The sequence below is a fragment of the Sceloporus occidentalis genome, unplaced genomic scaffold (genome assembly GCF_023333645.1).
Source record: "Sceloporus occidentalis isolate IW3139 unplaced genomic scaffold, rSceOcc1.0.p SCAF_8, whole genome shotgun sequence".
Taxonomy (NCBI): domain Eukaryota; kingdom Metazoa; phylum Chordata; class Lepidosauria; order Squamata; family Phrynosomatidae; genus Sceloporus; species Sceloporus occidentalis.
Genome location: NW_028316988.1, coordinates 4,932,099 through 4,955,634, shown reverse-complemented (window position 1 = coordinate 4,955,634; position 23,536 = coordinate 4,932,099). Strand labels below are relative to the sequence as shown.

At 47.9% G+C, this 23,536-nt stretch overlaps 1 protein-coding gene across 2 annotated transcripts in view; it reads right to left on the bottom strand.

Annotated features, from left to right (window-relative positions):
- Positions 1 to 23,536, bottom strand: part of TTLL10 (tubulin tyrosine ligase like 10) — a 150,789-nt gene that overhangs the window by 37,258 nt on the left and 89,995 nt on the right. Inside the window, exons 4-6 of one of the 2 annotated variants that reach the window (XM_089534275.1) lie at positions 9,468 to 9,660; positions 1,998 to 2,204; positions 650 to 839 (exon numbers count right to left, since the gene is read on the bottom strand). In XM_089534275.1, coding sequence (XP_089390401.1) covers positions 650 to 839; positions 1,998 to 2,204; positions 9,468 to 9,660 — 590 coding nt within the window. The remainder of the gene's footprint in view (positions 1 to 649; positions 840 to 1,997; positions 2,205 to 9,467; positions 9,661 to 23,536) is intronic. The other variant, XM_089534276.1, reaches the window with a different exon arrangement.

Genomic DNA, 23,536 nt, shown 5'->3' with positions numbered 1-23,536 from the left:
CCCTCGACAACTATAAAGCGCCTGGTGCCAACAGAATGCCAACCCTGGCTTTGTGGGCCTTATTATAAGAACAAACAAGCCTTGGACCTGTGTTAGGCAACAACAACAACAAAAAAATGTCAGGCTACAATTTTGAATATTCATAGAATCATGGAATCCTAGAGTTGGAAAAGACCCCAAGGGCCATCCAGTCCAACCCCCTTCTGCCATGCAGGAACTCTCAATCAAAGCATCCCCAACAGATGGTCATCCAATCTTGGCTTAAAGACCTCCAAGGAAGGAGACTCCACTACACTCCAAGTCCTGAACCATCCCCAAATAGCTGCATTTTGCTCTAGAGTGCTTCTCAAAATGGCCGTCAGAATTAACGTGATGTTACTGCCTGGTGCCATTTTGAGAAGAAAAGGGAGGGATTTGAGTTTGGGGAGGTCTAGGGGTCGAATTGGCCCCTGGCCCCCATGCAGTTGCCCATCCTGGATAAAGTGACCATAGCGTTGGGCAGCCATCATACAAAATTTGGCCCTCGACCATGGTCACTTACATAGGTCTGTGTCACAGATCATGACGATACGTTTTTATAAGATCATGGCGATACGTTTTTATTCCCAGCATTGACCCGAAAGCTTGTCCCATCCTTAAAGATCCTTGCCTGGTACAGATGCCTTGCAGCCAGGTATCGATGGACTTGTAGTGGTACTCCATGCCTCCGTAGGTCTGGGAGACGAACCTGTAAGAGCCAAAGACTTGCACCTTGCCCCGTTTCCACCTGGCTCCCAGGCTTCGTTCTCCGTATCCCAGCCAGATTTCCACATGGACGATGTCGTGGGGTTGCCTCTTCCCTGCAAAGTAGGCAACGAAACAAAAAAGAGTGGGAGATTATTATACTAAACCTCAAGTCCAGGTATCTCAGGAAAGGACTGGAAGGAGGAGAAAGAAGAGGGGACTGAACTCTTGGCACCTGAAACATGTCAGCGTCTCATAGAATCGCAAGGCATGGAGTCATGCAAGAGACCCCAAGGGCCATCTGGACCAAGCCCTTTCCATGCAGGAATACACAAGCAAAGCACTCCTGGCAGAAGGACATCCAAAGAATGAGACTCCACCAAACTCTAAGGCAGTGTATTTCCCTGAGATCCTAAGATCTGAGATCCTTTGAACTGAAAATGTTGGGAACCGAACCTTGGACCTTCTGCATGCAAAGCAAATGTTCTACCGCTGAACCATCATTACTTTTCCAAACATTACCATGCGCTGCAAGAGTGGAACCCCAGTGGAGCTTGATGGAAGATGTTCACCAAGAAGGTGTGGAAGGTGGGACATAGGCAAGATGCTTTTCTGACCCCCCCTGAGTTCTCCATCAGGAATGGAATGGCCATGGGGACCCTTGTTGTGTGCCTTTGAGTTGTTTCCAACTTATGGCAACCCTAAGGTGAACCCATTATGGGGGTTTCTTGGTGAGATTGGTCCAGAAGTTATTATCCTCTGAGGATGAGAGAGTGTGATTTGCCCAAGATCACCCAGCAGCTTTCTATGGATTCAAGACCTGGTCTCCTGAGTCATAATCCAATGCTCAAACCACTAGAACACATTGACTTTCATGGTGGATCGCTACAGCGGTGAAATGGTGACCATGTGGTGATGGGGTGCCATAGCAAAGTTGCAAGTCTTACGCTGTATTAAATTATGCGGGATCATGACCCATCTCTCCTCCTCTTTTTATGCTGGGACAGACTAACCCAGACATCTCCTTTTCCAAAATAGCAAGCAAAGTTATACCTCCCTGTTTACTCAGTGAACAGGGAGGGAGATCTTTGCTCATCGTTTTAGCCAAAGAGAAAGCAAAGGCAAATCCCCTCTGAAAGTTAGCTTTGAGTAACTTTCTAGTAGCGCCTTCCCAGCACCCGCCGTATGGTATTCTGCCCACCTCTCACCATGGATGAATGGATAGATGGGTGAATGGGAGGAAAGGACAGAAAGAGAAAAAATGGACCACATACTTTGTACATCAAAGTATGTTCCTGAGATGAAGATGAGATCTCCTGGCTTCAGATATTCTTCGCTGGGTAAGCTAACAGGAAGGGTATCATACTGGTAGGCTTGGTTCCCGAGGCCGATGGAGAAGCCAAACTCTTCGGCTAAGTCCTGCATCACCCTCCGGATAAACCCGCAGCAGTCCAAGAAAAGCGGAGAGTCGTATTCCGGAGCTGCAGAGAAAGCATTGCGATTATAAACTGGGAAGAACGACGGAGCAACGAAACACACACTTTTGCATTTCCATTAACTCATACTCTCCAACTGTCCTGATATTGCAAGGACAGTCCCGACTAATCCTCTGCCGTCCCACTTTTTCAGCTGCTTTTAAAATGTCCCATTCTCTCTCTCCTGCTACTTTCCAACTCCGTCCTCCACTTACTTCGGTTGCAAACTAAGTTCAAAATAGAAATGTAATTTGCAATTCATTAACTTAGCAGTTGAGGTGGGAAAAGAGAAGAGAGGAAAGAGGAGAATCTTGCCCTTCCCTGTAGGCTCCGGTAAAAGCAAACTGTGGACGCCTTTCTCAACTCATGGATTATTCCTCCTTAAACCGCTTTGCCATTTTGACTGTATTTAGTTCTGCCTTTTCCCTTGGTTGTATTTGGTTCGCCTTTTCTCTCCTCGTTTTTATAAACCTCTCTCAGGTGCGCATATGCAACAAACACCCACACAGCGGCTTAGCTGTCCTCCCTCTTTTCTTTCTCCAAAGACCATGTGGGGATATGTATTTCGACCACGTCTCCTCCTGCCGTGAGCATTAATTCGGAAAACAAACAGATATTGTAGACTTGACCTTTTCGGGCTTTGACATGCTTCCTCCACTCCTGCTCCGCAAGGAGTTTCGGCTTTTCCAAAGCTGCTTTCCATTTGGATCCATAAGCGTGGAAACGCGCTTCACGTCGTTGTAATGAGGAGACCCATCCATTTGGAAAAGCCAACCTGGAGTAATTAATTCGTTCTCCCCCAGCCCCAATCCGGCTTCCAAGTTTATTTGTATGCAAACTATGCTCAACTCCCCACTGTATCCATTTCAAACTTTTAGTTTTACACTTTAGTAAACCCACCTCTCCCAAGAGTGGTAACCGCAGAGAAACGTAAATTGCTAAATCGATTGCTCCATTGGATATTGTCTTGCAAGGGAGAGAATCATTGATTTCCTTTTCTTTAAAACAAGCTCAGGAGGGACCTTTGAGGTCATCCAGTCCAACCTCTTCTTCAATGCAACATCAATAATGCATCAAGCTGTTTGGTCTCTGTCTTGCCTCTCCATCTCCTCTGGCCAGGAGAGGCCTTTAGTTAGGAGATGCACTAAAATTCAACGTCTGCCTTATTTCTTAGTTCAGTAAAAGAGCATGAAATAGGTCACTTCCATCCATCCATGTGTGTTAAGAAACTGGGGCTGTGCCTTGGATTGTTTTTTTGGTGGTCTTTAAATAAATTGGAGTGGGTTGGCAGCACTGTTGTTGTTGTTGGCTGCCTGACCTATGTTTTTGGAAAGGCGCATTGTGACGTTGTGCAACACTCGTATGATCATGGGTGGAGCAGAGACATAGTTACGACTCCAGGACTATTGTGGCTACAGAGCCAGACACGTGGTCATTGTGCCATGGTTCCAATGCACAACAGTCCTGATGCACAATGCCCCAATGCACAAGAGTCCCAAGGCATAATGGAACACATTGCATGTTGAGAATGTAAGTCAGCTTAAAGGTAAAAGGTAAAGGTAGTCCTCTTGACATGAATATCTAGTTGTAACCAACTGTTGCGGGCTCACCTCCATTTCTAAGATGAAGAGCCAGCGTTGTCCAAGGACTGCTCTGGTGTTCAGCATGGCTGCACTGAATGTTGTTACCTTCCCACTGAGAAGTGGTACCTATCTATCTCCTTGCATTTGCATGCTTTCAAGCTGCTAGCTTGGCAGAAGCTGGGACTAGTGATAGGATATCACCCCATCCAGGCCTTGCACTGCCAACCTTCGGATCTTCCAATCATCAGAACTGGCATCTTAACCACTAAGCCACTGCATCAGCTTACTAACAGTATCCCAACGAACAACAACAACAGCAACAATGAGAGCCCCCATTCTGCAAAGGGACACCTTCTGAAATGTCATTGAGCATCGTTGCAACGCACTAGCATAGCACAACCTATTGAGGTTGTGTGGGGCAGGGGGAGGTATGGCGGTGGGAGGAGGGACTTGCGTTCCAGGGGAAGGCGAGATCGATGCGTCATATCTATCTCTCCTTCCTGTCCCCCTCCCAACCTAAGGGACCTGAGGGTCGCTCCAACCGTGCCACAAACCCTGTCGCTGCTCCTGTGCAACGCCAGATCAATTAACAACAAGACTCACATCCTCCACGACCTGCTGGAGGACCGAAGTTGTGATCTGGCTTGCATTACCGAGACCTGGCTTGGGCCTGAAGGGGATGCTGTGTGGGCTCAGGCCCTGCCTGCCGGGTTCTCGGTGAAGGACCAGCCCAGGTTAGGTGGGCGGGGGGGGGGGTGTGTGGCCTTGATACATAGGAACACCGTGTCCCTCACCAGGAACCACATCCGACAGACATCCTATATCGAATGTATTTACCTGACCCTAAAGGCAAGGGACAGTCTAGGGATTCTGTTGGTGTATCGGCCACCCCGTGTGCTAACGGACTCCCTTAACGAGCTGACACAGCTGGTCGCTGAACTGATGCTGGAGACGCCCAGGCTTCTTGTCCTGGGCGACTTCAACATCTCCCTCACGGCCAGCTATGTTCCACCCGGTGCGGCTCGCGAATTCATGGATACCATAGCGGCCATGGGCCTGTCCCAGCTGATTCAGGGTCCTACGCATTGTGCGGGTAATACTCTCGATTTGGTCTTCTGCTCCGATGCGGAAAAACAGTGGGTGGAAATATTTGATATTTCCCCCTTGCCATGGACGGATCATTTCCTGGTCGAGGTGAAAATCAAGGTCTCTACCCAGATCCCTCCCGGGGGTGGTGGACCCATTAAGATGGTCCACCCTCGAAGGCTAATGGAACCCAATAGGTTCCAGGAAGCCCTAGAGGGACACATGGTTGGAAGTGACGGCGATTCTGTTGATGGCCTGACTGGTATCTGGAATACCGGTCTCTCGAGGGCTATACACAGTATCGCTCCCAAGCGCCCTCTCAGACCCGCTTCCAAACGCAAGCCCTGGTATACAGAAGATCTCCGGGCAAGGAAGCGGGAGCTGCGACGGCTAGAGTACCGTTGGCGGAAACACCTTCGCTTAGACGACAAGACTCTCCTAGCCCAACGGTTAGAGGACTACGGAGAGGCGATACGAGCAGCAAAGAACTTGTTCTATGGTGCTCGTATCGCGTCCGCGGAGTCGCGTCCAGCAGAGTTGTTCAGGGTAGTCAGGGAGCTCACTCAGCTCCCTCCTGCCCTGAACCAGATCCTTGAACCTTCTAAGGCCTGCTGTGACTTATTTAATGACTTCTTCGTGGATAAAACTTCTCGCATAAGCGAAGGTCTTAACGCCGACATTCAGGCAGAACCTAGCGTAGAGGTGTCCAGGGCCTCCGTGGACTTTATTAAGCTGGATCGGTTTGAGTTGGTAAGTACCGATGATGTGGACAAGATCCTCAGAAGTGTTCGGAAGACAACCTGCTCTCTCGATCCCTGTCCCTCGTGGCTAGCAGCCCAGGGGGGACTGGCTGTAACTTCATTGTTACACCGGATTATTAATACATCACTGAGGGAAGGGCAATTTCCATCTGCTCTTAAATTGGCCATAGTAAAACCTTTATTAAAAAAGCCCTCCCTCGACCCCCTGGTGTATAATAATTATCGGCCAGTTTCACTGCTGCCATTCTTAGGGAAGGTGATCGAGAGGGCGGTTGCAATCCAGCTTCAGGGGGTCTTGGATGAAACGGATTATCTGGACCCATTTCAAACTGGCTTTCGGGCGGGTTATGGGGTTGAGTCGGCCATGGTCGCCTTGGTCGATGATCTCCGTCTGGGCATCGACAGGGGAAGCGTGTCCCTGTTGGTGCTCTTGGACATCTCAGCGGCTTTCGATACCATAGACCATGGTATCCTTCTGGGGCGCCTGGCAGAGGTGGGTATCGGGGGCACTGCGCTCCAGTGGTTCTGGTCCTACCTCTCCGGGAGGTCCCAGATGGTGCAGCTGGGAGACGTGTGTTCCGACGAGAGACCCCTTAAAACCGGGGTCCCTCAAGGGGCCATTCTGTCTCCCATGCTATTCAACATTTACATGAAACCGCTGGGAGAGATCATCCGGAGACATGGGGCGCGGGGTTATCAGTACGCTGATGACACCCAAATAATATTCTCTATGTCTCCGACTGATGCAGTGACTGAGGTTGGCGTCTCTCCTCTCGTGGCCTGTCTGGAGTCAGTAATGGGCTGGATGAGGGAAAACCGACTCAAGCTGAATCCAGAGAAGACGGAGGTACTTGTGATAGGTTCCCCTGGTCCAGGAATGACGGTGGTTCCACCTGTCCTGAACGGGGTCACGCTCTCTGTGAAGGACTCCGTGCGCAGTCTGGGGGTGCTTCTTGACTCGTCCCTTCACCTGACTGCTCAGGTGAATGCGACGGTCAAGAGCACCTGTCATCAGCTTCGGCTTATTCGCCAGCTGCACCCATACCTGGCCCAGAGGGACCTTGAAACTGTGGTACACGCCCTGGTAACCTCGAGACTGGATTTCTGCAACGGACTCTACATGGGGCAACCCTTATACCAAACCCGGAAGCTTCAAATGGTGCAGAACATGGCAGCCAGGCTGGTCACTGGTACGTCCAGGGCCAGCCATATAACACCGGTTTTAAAAGATCTCCATTGGCTGCCCATTCGCTTCCGGGCGCAATATAAGGTGTTGGTGATGACCTATAAAGCCCTAAATGGCTTGGGCCCAGGATACCTGAAGGACCGCCTCTCCCCGTACATTCCGCCCCGCACCCTCAGAACATCTGGGCAGCAACTACTTAGGGTTCCCGGGGCGAGATTGGCCTCCACCTCTAGGAGGACTTTTTCCATCGCTGCCCTGGCCCTTTGGAATACGCTGCCCATAGAGCTCCGCTCAGCTACCTCCCTGGCCCAATTCAGACGGGATCTGAAGACCTACCTGTTTCAGAGAGCATTCCCCGAATAAGGCCCATAGGCCCCCCCCGCCGCACAGGCAATGGATGGCTAACCCGGGGGCTTTTTGTTTTTGTTTCTATTTTTGCTTGTTTTATTGTATGATTATGTAGTTTTCTGGGGTTTTAATGAATATTGTGTATTTTAAATGTTGTAAACCGCCCTGATCTTATGGAAGGGCGGTATATAAATAAAATTTTTATTTATTATTTTTATTATTTTTTATATTGTTTCGAGGATGCAGCTCCATCCTTGCAAAGTTAGACATTGTAGCCTCTGGTGCAGGATCGCTGCCGTTATTGTTGTTCTTGCTGTTAGCCAAGATCATTGTTATGGCGGATGATATCTCCCAAACCTAACTTTGCAGCCCAGCAGTGCTCTGACTGAAAGGTTTCTGAGGCCCCTCCAAGTCCATGGACTTGGAAATCCACAGAGGGGCAACCACTATTAATTTTAATGGGACGCGTGCCGCATGCACATGCCCCATTCAAGCCTATGGGCTTGAATATGTGCGAGTTTTCATTTCGGTACCTTTGCAGATTAATGATGCTTGCAAAAGAGTACCCCACCAGGTCATTCCCCCATCTGTGTATCTGGAGAGACAGCTGTATCGCACCCTTGGATCTTAAAAGATAAACGGCTTCAGGGCTTCAGAGACACAATGACTAGGCTCTAAGCCTCACTGACCATAATGAGACTTCCTTCGGAGTAAATATGCATACAATTATCCTGCCAGCTTTGCAGTATTCGTTGTCATTATCGTTATTATCAGATTTATTCATAATCCCACCTTCTTCCTCAGGGAATGGCATCTGCAGCGCACTCTGGGTCATGGGCTGCCTTGCAAACAGAGACCCTTGTTGCAACTGCTTGTCCAAGGCACTCTCGGGTCCAGGAGCATGCTGCAAAAGTCATTTCCCACAGTGCTAGCAACTTGGAAATGCTTCGGTCCGGGTGCTGTCAGGCTGCAAAGGTAGGATTTTGGGATCACATTCAGTTATTCGTCACCATAAACATGAATCCCCAGCACATTTGTTGTTGTCGTGTGCCTTCAAGTCGTTTCGGACTCATGGCAACCCTAAGGCAAACCTGTTCAGAGGAGGTTTGCCATTGCTTTTCCCTGAGGCTGAGAGCATGTGACTTGACCAAAGTCACCCAAGCTATAAATCAAACCATGCTCTCCAGAGCCACGTCTGACATTCAAACCATGCTGGTCCTCAGCACATACCATATCATAAATTCATCTTACAATATTGTATCTGCTGATCCAGATGCCTGGTAACGTTTATATCCTGCTGTTCCACAGTAAAAAGTCTGAACGTTATCATAAGACAGTGATGGTGAACCTTTTACAGACCGAGTGACCAACATGCAACCCAGACCCCACTTATTTATTGCAAAGTGCCATGTCCCTCTGGCTTTCTAGTAAGAAACTCTGGCAAACTCTGTGCATGCGTGCCCACAGAGAGGGCTCTGAGTGCCACCTCTAGCATGCGTGCCATAGGTTCGCCATCACTGTCATAAGACCTAACTCGAGATAGAGCCATGTTGATGTCTGCTCAGACGTAGAAAACGATGTATGCCTCTAGCGATTTCACGTTAAGGGAAAGAGGCACACAACATTCCGAGCCATGTTCCAAAACATCTTGACATGTCTTGCTGATGACGGAGCAGGGACACTGGAGTAAGACGCAAAGAACAAATGTGCTGCACATAGTTTGGAAACAGTGATTGCCCTTTCTGGTGAGTTAATATAATTGTCATAGCGCTTTGTTGCTCAATGCTGCCATGGCAAGTTTTTGTAAGAATTTGATATAAGGTTACAGAATCATAGAATCGTAAAGTTGGAAGAGACTCCAAGGGCCATCTAGTCCAACCCCTGCCATGCAGGAACTCTCAACCAAAGCATCTCTGACACATGGCCATCCAGCCTCTGCTTAAAGACCTCGAAGGAAGGAGACTCCACTATACTCCAAGCTGTTGAAGAGCCCTTACTGTCAGAAGTTCCTCCTAATGTTGAGGTGGAATCTCTTTTCCTGGAGCTTGCATCCATTGCTCCGTTGGGTCCTAGTCTCTGGAGCAGCAGAAAACAAAGCTTGCTCCCTCCTCAATATGACATCCCTTCAAATATTTAAACAGGGCTATCATGTCACCTCTTAACCTTCTCTTCTCCAGGCTAAATATACCCTAAATATACCTTGGCCCACAGATCCAGACCTCTGAACCATGGAGGAAAAATATGCACCAAGCCATCCATACTTGTGTTGGCATTTGGGGGAAGGGGGGAATACTTTTTGGCTTACATCCTTTGCAGAAAGAAAAAGGAAGCAGCGATGACCCCTTACTTCCAGGTTCGTGGTATTTCTTGGCATAAGGCACGCCGATGTAACCCTTGGCCTGCTCAAGGAATTTCAGCCGGAGTTGCCACTGGGCATCTGGGTCCTGGAGCTTTCTCGGTACGGACACCTTCTTCTTGGTAAGACTCCGGAATGCCTCCTGCGATCGAAAGCAAAGGGAGAGAGAGAAGAAAAACACTGAAGCAATCTCATTTTGTGGATGTTGGCAAGCAGTTTACACACACCATGAAAAACACCTTGGTGCCCATGTCAGGAAGGGGGACAGTTATTGTACCTATCTGGGAGGAATAGTATTTCTGCAGTGTGGATGCAGCCTCAGTCCAAGGTTTTGTTGACTCCTATCCAAAGATGGTAGGAACTCAACCTGGGATGTTCTGCATGCAAAATGCACACTCTACCACTAAGTTGTAACCCTTATCATAAGACGCAACCACTCCAGAGGAGCAGCTCCAAGGGAGGGCAGTGCCCCCCAGATAAAAATGTCACTCCTCCAAATGAAATGTCCCTTTGGTCCGCAAATTTCTAGCATTGCGGAGTGGGGAGACACCCAAAATTGTTCACATCTCAAACACTTTTATTTGCTTCGGACCACAGGAAACAACGGACGATCTCACGACAAGCCAAACGCCAACGGAGAATCCGAAAGCAGGCAGAAAGCCACCCCCCCTTTTCTCATATATGCACTTAGATTGTTTTGTACCATTCCAGATTGGATTATACAATACACTTGGATATCAGTTATATTGTGTTGCCGCTCGGCTTTTGATGCTCTGCGTCCTTTATGTTTCTCACAATACTATTTATTATCGCAGCCACATGTTTCTGATGTTCTGTTTGGAGTCTTTTCTTTCTCCTTCTGGCTCTCAGCCTGTGTCTTCCTTTCCTTTGGAAGCCTAGGCCCAGCTAATGTTTTTAAATCGCCGCAATGCCAGAAAATTGGGGAACGAAGGGAAATGTCATTTAAGGAAGTCCAGAATTCTTACCGAGGGCAATGCTTCCATTTTGTCCCTCTGTAACCTACTTGCTATGACAAACTTCCACTGAACACATTAAGAAAGCCCCATGATAGGTTTGCCTTAGGGTCACCATAAGTCGGAAACAACACACTGACATGTAAGTAAGCGGCGACTACAACTCCCATTATCTCCCTCCTCCTGACTGGTATCTTTGTGATATTCGCTACACAACAGCTTTCCAAACTATCTGCAAGGACTCATCTTCTCTTGTTGTCTGTCTTTAAGTCATTCCCAGTTTATGGTGACCCTAAAGCGTATCTATAACAGGGTTTTCCTGGCAAGAGGGGGTTTGCTTTTGCCTCCCTCTGAGGCTGAGAGAGTGTGACTTGCCCAAGATCCTCCCCAGTGAGCTTTCAAGGCTGAGCAGGGATTCGAACCCCGATCTCTAGGATTGCAGTCCAGGATTCAAACCACTACCTCTCAGTACTTCTGTGCATTTCCAAGCATAAACATGGCATATTCTCCTGCAAAGATTGCAATAGGTCAGTGATGGCGAACCTATGGCACGCGTGCCAGAGGTGGCACTCAGAGCCCTCTCTGTGGGCACATGTGCCATCACCCCAGCACAGAGTTTGCCAGAGTTTGTTACTAGAAAGTCAGAGGGACACAGCACTTTGCAATAAATAAGTGGGTTTTGGGTTGCAGTTTGGGCACTCGGCCTCTAAAAGGTTCACCATCACCGCAATAGATTTTGGGCTTGGCAGGGAACGAGTTCCAATTCTGGCCACGAGATGCCACTCCAGAGCTTCCATGGCCAGAGTTATTTGGAGAAATCCACTTGCATTCAGAGGTATTGTTAAGGTTTGCTTCAGTCCCCTGGGAAGCAGAAAAGTCTCCAGTCACACAGGGTTTGCTTGCCTCCTAAAAGGAGGCACTTGGAGGCTCCTAGGTATTTTATAAGGTTTATATTTCTTTACGCATCAGAGCCTGGGAACAAGTTAGGCGAGAGAGGCTGGAGTACAACTCCCACGATCCCCAGCCAGCATGCTTGGAGTTGTAGTCCATGAACCTAAATATCCTCCAGCTCTACAGGTTGAGCATGCATAGGCAAACCGGTGGTTCCCAGACTTTGTGTGTGTGTGTGTGTGTGTGTGTGTGTGTATTACATATAGGTGTGTGCTAAGTCTATGAATGCTTATGCTACCAACTTCTTTTTCTTAGTTAGTCTCAAAGGTGCTACAAGGTCCCTTGACATACTATGGCCAGTATGTTTGTGGTGAAGTTGCCAACTGACCAGAGCTTGGCTCATGCTTCTGGGTTTTTTTCACCTTGAAGAGGAGAAATCAGCATGGAGAGGCATGCGATCCTCTGCCCAATGCCAACACACCAAGCTCCTGTTAGAGGCAGAGGAGCAAGAGCTGGTGAAAAGTTGGCACAGGCACTACAGAGTGCCTCCACCGAAATGCAGGAGGCGACAGAACGGCCTTTCCTTTCCACCAGAAACACTTGCTTTGTTGTGGTGCATTTGTGCAAAGCGAATTAATTGTCAACTCCCTTCGGCTCTCGCTCATCCCTTAATAGAGGAGAAATCCAGCTGCAGGCCTGTATTAAGAGCCCTGCTGGAGAGCTTTCATGGATCCGACTTAATAAACCTGTTAGGGTACCGACGCTTGTGTGGCGCCTATAATCGATAGCCATGGTTCAATAGACGTCATGCCAGGGTGTTTGCATTTCTTTCCATACCTCCAATAGGCACCTTAATTGGGGTTTAGAGAAGGAGGTATACTGAAATAAATGAATTAATTATTGTCAAAGCGGATCAATTGAAAAGGAAGATGATTAATCATCTCGGAATTTGGTACATTGACAGCCAAGAAAAGTCCTTCCTTCCTTCCTTCCTTCCTTCCTTCCTTCCTTCCTTCCTATGACTCTCTTTTCTAATCCCTCCTCTATCCAGCCCCTTCTCCTTCACCCCTCTTTTCTCATTCCCCTATTTTCCCCTTCCTCCTTTTCTTTTTCTCCCTCCTCCCTTCCTTCTGTTCCATTCTTCCCTTCCCATTCTCTGCTTTCTGCTCAGTAAGTGCTTAGCAAAGGCTGTGATCTTCTGGATTTTCAGCTCTGCAAATCTGTATTGTTTTCGTCTCTCCTTTCATGCCCTAAGGTTTCTTATTTCACAGTAGAGAGATAACCAAAAAATAAGCAAGAGAGAGAGAGAGAGAGATTGAGAGAGGAGGGAGCCAAATGTGATTTATGCCTCCGTCTTGGTTTGTGTGTTTGTGTGTGCGTTTTCAAGGAAAATTGATACGGTACAGTATTAGGTCAGTGTTCTCAAAAACGGCGAGACCTGTGAAAACAGGAGGAGGGAAGAAGCCATATCAAACGCCCCCTGAATCTTTGGGTGGCTCCCTTTGGCCAACCAACCTGAGAAGGAGGGGCGATGGGGGCAAATGCATCCAGTGCACAGGTTTGTTTGCACCTTGGGACCTTATCGCACACTTTATTTTCCCCATTATGGGAACGGGAAGGGGACTCTCGGAGCTGCGCATGACCAGGGGAAAATGGATTTTACCACACAGCAAATTGTCCACAAAATGGCCCCGTTCCGTTCCCTGGCACCAAACCATTCAGTGCTGCGGAGCATTAAATGTTTGGGTCGGAGGTTTTCCGACCAAGCAAAATGGTGCCCCTCAGCACTGAATGGGGACGGCTTGGTGCCAGGGAATGGAATGGGGCCATTTTGTGGACGATTTGATGTGCAGTTAAATCCATTTTCCCCCAGTCGCACGTGGCCCCGAGAGTCCCCTTCCCATTCCCATAACGGAGAAAATAATGTGTGTGATAAGGTCCCAAAGCGCAAACAAACCTGTGCACTGAATGCATTTGCCCCATCGCCCCTCCTTGCCCAGATAACTCTGAATTCAAATCTCGGGTTGGTCTCCTCTTGGGTTCCTGGCAGCACAGGTTAACTGCCCAGGTGCTTAGAGGAGGCCACCTGCTTCCGACTCTTGGGCCTGCCTCCTGGCATCCTGGAGGGCACAGCTTCGTAGCAACCAGACCACATCACCTAAGGCCTGTAATTGTGGTGGTATGGAGACAAAAGGAGAAACACGTATGTCTTCTCTCTCAGCCAAACCATGTCGCCCCAAAACGCTCCAAGATACATCTCATGTGGTTTTCTCTGCAAACCTGCTCCCTGTAGGGTTGCTGGATCTCAGGGGCTATTCAGACGGTGCAAATAATCCTGGTAGAATGTAGGTTGAATCTTTGTTGTTCACAGGAACTTTGAATGGATCTGATTAAGTTTTGGAGAGGGGGGCTGCCAAACCCCCACAAAACCTGGAATGATCGATCCAAAAGAAAGTTAACCAAGGAATGCCAATGCAGCAAATGGAACAGAGCTAGATGCAAGCAGTTAACAATGTCTCACTTTGTGGATGGAAGGAAACTTTCGTGGAGGGGAGGAAAAAAGCTACTTCACTGGGCCACGCTTCACCTTGACCAAGCCATGCTTTTGCATCACCAAAAAAAGGACCCAGAGAATAAGGTTGGGTTCAAAATGTAGTGGTGACTCCTTCCTTCTTGCCCTGCGTTGTTCCCAGGCAGGCGCAATCTTAGGTGCGGTTCTCTTACCTTTCCCTGACATCACTCCAGATCCTGTCCGGCGCCTAAGGAACAGGTTCCAGCTTGTGGAGCCGCAGCCAAGAAGAGGCAAGGGAGGCAGGACTGTTTGGGAAAGGAGGATCTGGAGTTGCTTGGGGACGGATCCTCCTTTCCCAAGCTCAGGAACTAGGATGGTGGGTCTGAGTGCGCTGCATCAGCTCTTCTCTTCCATGTGAATGGATCCCTGTCTTGCAAATAGGTCCGAATAGATCCAGGATAAAACACTGACTGCCTTGAATGTGTTCCAAATGCATTCACACCATCGGCTCCATCTTTATTGGAAGGCTTGCATGTGTGTGCAACTGAATTTACAGAGATGCACGCCGATGCAGTTCCATAGTGTGAATAAGAAACCCAAGAGTGAGATGGGATTCGCATCATTGTGCTAAAAAACAACAATGTCAGAATGAGAGAAAGAGCATGGTGCGGGGGAGGGAGGAGGAGAAGAGGTTATCAGAGAGAAAAAAGGCTTGAGACGAAGTGGCAGAAAGCGTGAGAAGGGGCATCCTTGCCTACTTTGGGCTCCTCGCTTTCAAGCAGCCTGTGACAGATTATTCCTCCTTTTGACAAGGGGAAAAATCCCAGTTCCTCAGCCTGCACTGTATAGGTAAAGTCTACCTGGCCGCACTGATCGATTTTCCTGGAACCATCAGGAGCAGCACACCTGTTCTCCTGAAAGCCCTTCCGCCCCTTTTATGGCCCAGCTAGCAGGGCTAGGGACTGCCGCAGCCTCCCCATGGCACTTGGGTACAGCGCCTTCCATGTTCCGGCCTCAGCCTTGCATCAGCCATTGTTTAATGTTTAAACAACCTGTGCAAACAGGAAGAGTCGTCTCCAGGTTGCGTCTGAGGAGGAAAGCGACAGCGTGGCGATCCGAGAGGTGGCAAAGCAGAGGCCTGCCCCAGGAGAGAGCCTCTGGGCTCAGATGCCCAAGAAAGCGCCCACGGATGCTCCCATACCCTCCAACTGCCCTGATTTGCCAGGGACAGAACAGATTAATCCTCTGTCGTCCCATTTTTCCAGCTGCTTGTAAAGTGTCCCGGTTTCTTTCTCCTCCTCCTGCTTTCCCTCTTGGTCCCCAGATTACTTAAATTGCTGTAAACTAAAAGTAGTTCATTAACTCAGCAGAGGGAGAGCAAAAGGGGCACAATCTTCCCCTTCCCTTGTTGTTGTTGTGTGTCTTGAAGTCGTTTCCAACATAAACCGACCCTAAAGCAAACCATGGGATTTTCTTGGCATGATTTGTTCATAACAGGTTTGCCTTTGCCTTCCTCTGAGGCTGAGAGTTTGCAACCTTCCCAAGATCGCCCAGTGGGTTTCCATGGCTGAGTGGGGATTTGAACCCTGGTCTTCGGAGTTGTAGTCCAACATTCAACCCACTGTACCAAACTGGCTCTCTTGCTCTTCCCTGCCGACTCAAGCAAAAGCAAACTGCTGCATCCTCTTGTAGCTTCCTCATTACTACCTTTTGGCATCTTAGCCACATTCTGATGCCATACAGGTCCAGCTTTCATCTTGGAATTATTGGAGGGCATGGTTGTCGGAGGGGAATGCCAGCATGGCATTGTGGTTTCAGTGTTGGACTATGACTCTGGAGTCCAGGGTTCAATTCTTCTCTTGGCTATGGAACTCACTGGAAGACCTTGGACAAGTCACAAGCTCTCAGCCTCAGGGGCAAACCTCCTCTGAACAAATCTTTCCAAGACAGCCCTATATGATCGGGTTGCCGTAGGGTTGCCAAAACTCAGAAACAACTTGAAGGGACACAACAACAACAACAACAACAAATGGCTGCAGGGGGTATGTGACCTTACCATTTGCATCACAGACCATTGGCTATGACCAATGTTTCTTTAAAAGGTTCAGTGACTTCCAAATATCAGGAAAGTAAAACATTACTTTGAAGGATCCTAACTGGTAATGGTTGGTAAGCAATGCCATCCGGAGCCTTAGGAATGGTAACTGTAAATAAATTACTTCTGAAGTTACTTTTCAAGTGCTGGTTTACCTCTCTCTTGACAGAGGCAGCGAGGAAGAAGGCGAGAAGGAAGAGAGAGAAGAAAGCGTTGGTTCAGGAGATTCTGGCTTCGGTTGCGCTCAACCTTCGCATGTCATCTCCCGCCACCGACAAAAGATCTTGCACCAAATAAGAAACATTGCTACTGTAGGACTGCAGTTTTATAGCTGCAGTGGTCCCTTGGTATCTGCTGGGCTTTGGTTCCAGGATCCACTGCGAATAACAAAATCTGTGGATGCTCAAGTCCCATTATATACGATGGCGTAATATATCAAGGTGTGCTTTTTGGTCTACTGGACTATTTTCAAGACGTGGATGGTTGATTCCGTGGATAAAGAGTCCCTGAATACGGAGGACAAACTGTGTCTAGTGGTCCTTACTTCCAGGTTCTAGCCGTGCCAAAGTTTAGCGGAGGTTAACTTTTGCTCCCTTTCCGAAGATGTCTCATTTATCCTTGCCTTCTCTTGTCTCTCTCTCTTTTTCATTATGCAATTTGTGGCGCTTTTTTATGGCCGTTTTAAATTGCCTATCCTGCTTTGGGCATTTTTTCATTTATTATTATTATTATTTTAAAAATGGCAGCACAGGCTTGCAGTTACGGACTGCAAAAAAGGTAAAAGGAAGGGACGATTGTTGCGGCAAAACAATGAAACCGGTCGTTTCATCCTCCACCCGGGCGCCTCCGCCTGCCCTTCTGAAAATGGCCGTTGGGCTCTTTTGTAACCAGGTTCACAAGCACTTTGCCAGAGAGAACAAAAGCCGGAAAAAGAAGAAAGGTGGGAGGAAGGAGAGGGAGGCAAATAATAATCAGGATTGCAGAGTTGAGGGGAACGCAAGCAACCGGAGCGTCAGCTCTTGCTTTTCAGGTGCCCTTCATTTTCACCTGTCATAGTGCATTCCACCAACGACCCGGTGGCTTAGGAGCAACAAGCAAAACCAGACTGGAAAGCAGACCTGAGAGTGTGTGTTTTTCCTTGCAACAGCTCGCCGTCATCCTCAAAGCCAAAAGGAGAAAGGCCTCATTTCCAAACTGCAAAAGATGCTGCCCCATGGCTTTGGATGGCATCACATGGGGTGTGGACTGCACCAGGTGGCACCCCAGAGGGAGGTGTACATATGTAACCTGCTTTGTTTCCTTCAAGATAAGGTGGAATATATTATTATTATTATTATTATTATTATTATTATTATTATTATTATTGGGGTGGCCCACCTGTTGGGACTGGCACGGCTCCTGGGCAAGTAAGAAAGGGCATCAAGTTGGTGCATGTCCAAAGGAGGGTGACTAAAATAGTGAAGGTTCTGGAAACCATGCCCTATGAGGAGCGACTTAGGGAGCTGGGGATGTTTAGCCTGGAGAAGAGAAGGTGAAGAGGTGATACAATAGCTCTGTTTAAATATTTGAAGGGGTGTCATATTGAGGAAGGAGCAAGCTTGTTTTCTGCTGCTCCAGAGACTAGAACATGGAGCAATGGATGCAAGCTCCAGGAAAAGAAATTCCAGCTCAACATTAGGAGGAACCTCCTGACAGTAAGAGCTGTTTTGACTACACTCCCCATCTTCCCTGTCTGGGAATGATGGGGTTTGTGGTCTGACCCACCATGATGGGGCAAGTCTCACATCTGTTCTGTATGGTGTCAGGTCTCACAGTCTTATGCATCCATAGCTGGGAATGCCAGGAACTGAACTCAGGACCTTCCATGTGCCTCAGAGGAGTGTAACTCTGCCCATGAGCTCCAGCTTCTTCGGAGAGAACCGTCTTATTGTTTGGCAGGCAATGCTTCCTCCAAAGCTGTGTCACCTCGGCCCGCCGACAATCCCGTAACACCCATCCTTTGTCCTTGCTGGGAACCTAATACCCTTGCAATGCATGGCGGGAGAAGGCCCTGGGCTTGCCAACGTTTGAAAATCCACCACGGGAGAAGGAAAAAAAGTCCTATGACGGAGGGAAAGCAATGCTAAACAAAGAAACCACAGCAGCCACCAGAGAAAGGCGACTCCGGGGCTCCGGGGACAAATAGGAAACCATTGCCAGGGGCCTAGTAAACTGGGGAGAGGCTCAGCAAACACTCGGAGAGGGAATCGCTCTCAATTAGAGTCTCTAATTCTGTTTACAAGCCAAGCTGGGCTTTAACAACAGGCCCATCTTTAATTCATTATTAACCACGGCCGTCTGTGGGAAACGCTGGAAAGGAGGGTTAGACAAACACAGTGGGAGCGTTGGGGGTAAATCTGTACAAGGAGAGTAATCTGAGGACACCGGATGCCTCTTGCACTGGTTTGCTTTGCCTTGGAAAGGGTTTTTTGTTTTTCCATGCTGCTGTAAAGGACACTGATGCCGAATATTCATAGCATGGAAACCTGCTGGCTCTTGTAACAAAGTAGTTCAGTCCCTACTTAAAGAGGAGGGTGACCAAAATGGCGAAAGGTCTGGACACCATCAAGCCCTATGAAGAGAGGGTTAGGGATGCTTAGCCTGGAGAAGAGAAGGTTAGGAGGTGATATGATATGGTTGCAATCATGCACAAGTAAGTTACTACCAGAACACCAGTCTCACTCTATGACACTGTGGCTGAGGCTGAGAATATCCTTTTTAATGACATTATTTAAGGGTTGCTCCTTGTAACGCAACCTGTGTCACATCACCAGGGCCGACCCCTCCTGTAACATCACCTCTAGGTTTCAGGTTTTGCCCTTGAAACCTCTGGGACTGAGATGGTCCTGACCTGGCAATCCTGGGATAAAAGAAGTGGGAGTCTTCATATGTGTTAATGCCAAGGCAACATCAGATGTGTGCTTCAAAGGTGTGTCTCCGAGCAGATGCAGCTGGCAAGGGAAGGACTTCTTATCAGGCCTTGTGTCTCGAAGCAGATTCCCTCCATCCCAAGCCCTTCTTGGGAACCTATCACCCTCCAGATGTTGCTGGATGCTATTTGCCATCAGCCCCAGCCACTACCGTCAATGGTTGAGAAAACCTGTAGCGACTGGAGACCATCAGGAAGACTCATGGAGACCACTGTGGTATTGATGGAGAAAGAGTCCGATTCAGAAGTACCCTGTCCAAATCTTGGCAAGGCCCCCTACATGGTGCCTGCTAGCCATTTTGGATTGTAACTTCCATCAGCCCCAGCCAGCTTGGTCAATGATCAAGGATGATAAGAGCCCAGCAACATCTGATGGGACATTGGTTCTCCATCATACTGGTTGAGATGGTGATGTCTTAGCTCAGTGATGGCAAACCTATGGCACACGTGCCAGAGGTGGCACTCAGAACTCTCTCTGTGGGCACATGTGCCATCACCCCAGCACAGAGTTTGCCAGAGTTTGTTACTAGAAAGCCAGAGGGACATGGCACTTTGCAATAAATAAGTGGGTTTTGGGTTGCAGTTTGGGCACTTGGCCTCTAAAAGGTTCACCATCACTGTCTTAGCTCGTGGGTTGGGTATGTGTTTGGCTCTCCTCTTGTTGTTAGGCCAACACTCCCGTTGTCTCTAGGGTTGACCATAGGCCAGACATACCTGGAAGGCCACACAACCAACGTTTCAATGTAATGTAATATCTTGGTTTAGAGTTGCTTCATTCAGACTTAGTTTAGCCCTGATGATGTCCAACCTCCAGAAGGAGGGGAATATGAAGTGGATAATAACTAGGAAGCAGCTATCCATGTTTAGAGGCTCATAACCAAGAGACCATTGCACAGCACATGGGACATCGTTTCCTTTTACTCTTCTACTCTGAATTTCCTTTTACTTTTCTACTCTGAATGACATTTTACTATGTCTGGGGCTTGAGCATCCATACATTTATGGATCCTGGAACCAAACCCTAAAAAATACCAAGGGCCGACTGGGCTCCCAGCAACAGTTGCTCTCTGGAGCAAATGAGAGGAAAGTAATAGCTGCTTTGGGTTGAACCCCCTCATTTGAACCCATCCACCTCCGTGGATAAAACTGGAACTGGGGGGGCTTTCACTGAAAATTGGCATAGACCAGTGATCAGGGGATACTAACAGCAGGCGAGAAGGACCGTGAATGGAAGGGGAAAGGAAAAGGAGCATCTGCAATCCATGACACCCCTGCTAAATGCTGCAACATTTCATTGTGGACCTCATTTGTTGGACATCCTTTTGGACCCATGTTGGTTTGTTGTTGTTAACCGCCTTCACGTCGATCTCAGGCTATGGTGACCCTATGGATGAGACATCTCCAAAACCCTCTGTCCTCCACTGCTCAACTCAACTCCTGCAAACTCATATTCATGATCTTTTAAATAGAGTCCATCCATCTTGCATGCAGCCTTCCTCTCTTTCTACTTCCCTCTACCTTTCCTAGCATTACTGTTCTTTCCAATGATTCATGCCTTCTCATTATGTGTCCAAAGTACGACAACCTGAGTTTTGTCATCTTGGCTTCTAGGGATGTTTCTGGCTTGATCTGCTCCAGGACCCATTGGTTTGTCCTTTTGGCTGTCCATGGGATCCTCAGCACTCTTCTCCAGCCCCACATCTCCAACAAGTTGATTTTCCTCCTATCTTCTTTCTTGATCGTCCAGTTCTCACATCCACCCATGGTCATAGGGCAGTGATGGTGAACCTTTCAGAAGCCGAGTGCCCAAATTGCAACCCCAAACCCACTTACTTATTGCAAAGTGCCATGTCCCTCTGGCTTTCCAGTAACAAACTCTGGCAAACTCTGTGCTGGGACGATGGCACATGTGCCCACAGAGAGGGCTCTGAGTGCCACCTCTGGCACGCGTGCCATAGGTTCGCCATCACTGTCATAGGGAATACCTATTCTCTTCTATCAGGGGACCATGTTGCTTACCTGATGGAAAAGTTTTAACTGGGTTGGTTCAACGCAGTTCTGATTTTGTGCCGAATTTTTCTTTCCAGGTGAAAAGGAACACAACTTTAATATTTTAAAAACATATATTTTTCAATGAATGCAATGGAAGCCGGAGTGGGAAATTCACATTATGTTTTATTTGAATCGTATACATAAAAAGGACTGACCTGTAGTGAGAAATAGAAAGGGAATTATTTTAAAAGCAAGGAAGAAACCCAGCATGCTCAAGTGGAAATGAGTCTCCTAGACATGGCAATTAATGATATGATATGATATGATATGATATGATATGATATGATAGCCCTGTTTAAATATTTTAAGGGGTGTCATATTGAGGAGGGAGTAAACTTGTTTTCTGCTGCTCCAGAGAATAGGACCCAGAGCAATGGATGCAAGCTCCAGGAAAAGAGATTCCAGCTCAACATTAGGGCTGTTCGACAGTGGAACTCCTTCCTTGGAGAGTAGTGGACTCTCCTTCCTTAGAGGTGTTTAAACAGAGGCTGGATGCCCATCTGTCAATGGGGATGCTTTGATTGAGAGTTCCTGCATGGCAGAATGGGGTTGATCTGGATGGCCCTTGCGGTCTCTTCCAACTCTATGATTCTAATGCTAACTGAGAAGTCTGTCTCTTTCTCTCCTCGCTTTTCCTCTGCGCCGGAGCCTTTCGTAAACATGCCTCACCCATCCGACCAAACTGGCTGGGCTGGATGGCGAGCCCGAGAGGGAGATGGTTGTGAGTCATCTCTCACCCGGGAACATGTTTTGCTCCGAGACATTGGAGGTGCTTTAAGGTAATTAGCAAGGAGGCCGCCGTGTCTGAAAAAATGGCCAATTTGCTCCCAATCCCAAGAACAGCAGTGAGTTCCAAGGAGGCGGTTGGAACAACTACCCCCAGGACTTACAAGAAAAGTGGCTTTGCACTCTTCTTGTTTCCCGCCAAGCAAGAAACATCCCTCTTGTGCAGCAGTGTTACTAAAGGGGTGCATGGCGTGCGCACCACATCCGATGACACCCTAAAGAGGAGTGACACCACTGCTCCTCCAACATGTGTATTTGGGCAAACATAGGTTGTGGCATTTGTGTATCTCTTTAAAAGAAGAGATGGTGTGAGAGGGGCGACCATGTTTGCTGCTCCTTTTCAAGAAATGGCAGCCTGTCCTTGATGCAAATAAAGAGTTAGGGTGCATCCTTCCAAAGCTCTTCCTAGAAGCAGCAGCAGACAAAACTCGCACCTAGAGCTCAGGGTGCATTTGTTTCTCGGAGGGCAAACATGATAGACAATGGGTTGCTTGAGGACACAATGCAAACATTGAAACGGGGTTTTCCTTCATTTCAGCACAACGGACAAAGGAAAGGAACAATCTAAGCGCCGATTCAGTTAAAGGTTTATTGCTAGCAAAGTACAATTTTAAGTACTTTTAAGAGCTCTGAGCAAAAGTATATTGCAAGCCGGCAAGGCATTTTAATGAAAGGTTCATCAGAAAAATAAAGGGGAATACATAATAAAATGCAGTATATATAATATAGCTGTAAATAAACCACAAGAAACGAATTCATATTTATATGAGTGTTCTTAGCTTTTCCTTTTGTAATGGCCTACATTTTTCTTGAATGCCCTGCATTTTGCAGTGCCTTGTCCTCCTTTGCGGCTGGGACATCTGGTTACCTTGATTCAGGTGTGTGTGTCTATATATATATATATATATATATATATATGAGAGAGTGAGTGATATTATCTCACTTAATGCTATGTAGAAGTATAGAATCTAGGTGTCCCAACTACATACCTTCCAACTGTCCCAATTTGACTGGGACAATCTCTATTAATCCTCTGCCATCCCACTTTTCAGCTACTACTAAAAGGCCCCGGTTCCTCTCTCCTCCTCCCGCTTTCCTCCTTGGTCCTCAGCTTACGTCAATGGTTGCAAACAGAGTAAGAAGTGCAAACACAGCTGACACTCTACTGACTCACAGGGAGAGAGGAAAGGAGAGAAGAGGAGTCTCATCCTTCCCAACAGACTCAAGCAAAAGCAAACCGCTGCAGTCTTTCCTTGTCTGTGCTTCTTCATTAAGAACGTTTGCCATCTCATTTTCAAAATATTCAAATTTATATACAACACATTACAATAAACACGCTCTTTTAAAAAAGAAACAAACACTCTCGGTTGATGTTATCATAGGCCCAGTACATATCGCCAAGAAGCGGCGTCCAGGCGGAGATTCTAGGGTTAGGGACCACACACCGACCGCACGGTCCCTAATCCTAGGATGTCATGGCGGTGGCATACTGGCGACCTGCCGTCCATATGGGGATCACCATCATGATGTAAGCGACGTGCAGCATATAGATGTTACTGTGTGTTGTTCACATCACGAGTGCGCCAATGGTGCACACAGCATGACATGCGCGCGGCGTCCCAAGAAGAACCTGGTTTTCCGGGCTCTTTGGGGGGCAAAGGGACACCATGAAGTTTGGCTGCAGCAGAAAACTGGCCATCTCCAGCCCACCCTTTTGGGATGGTATGTACCGGGGCATAG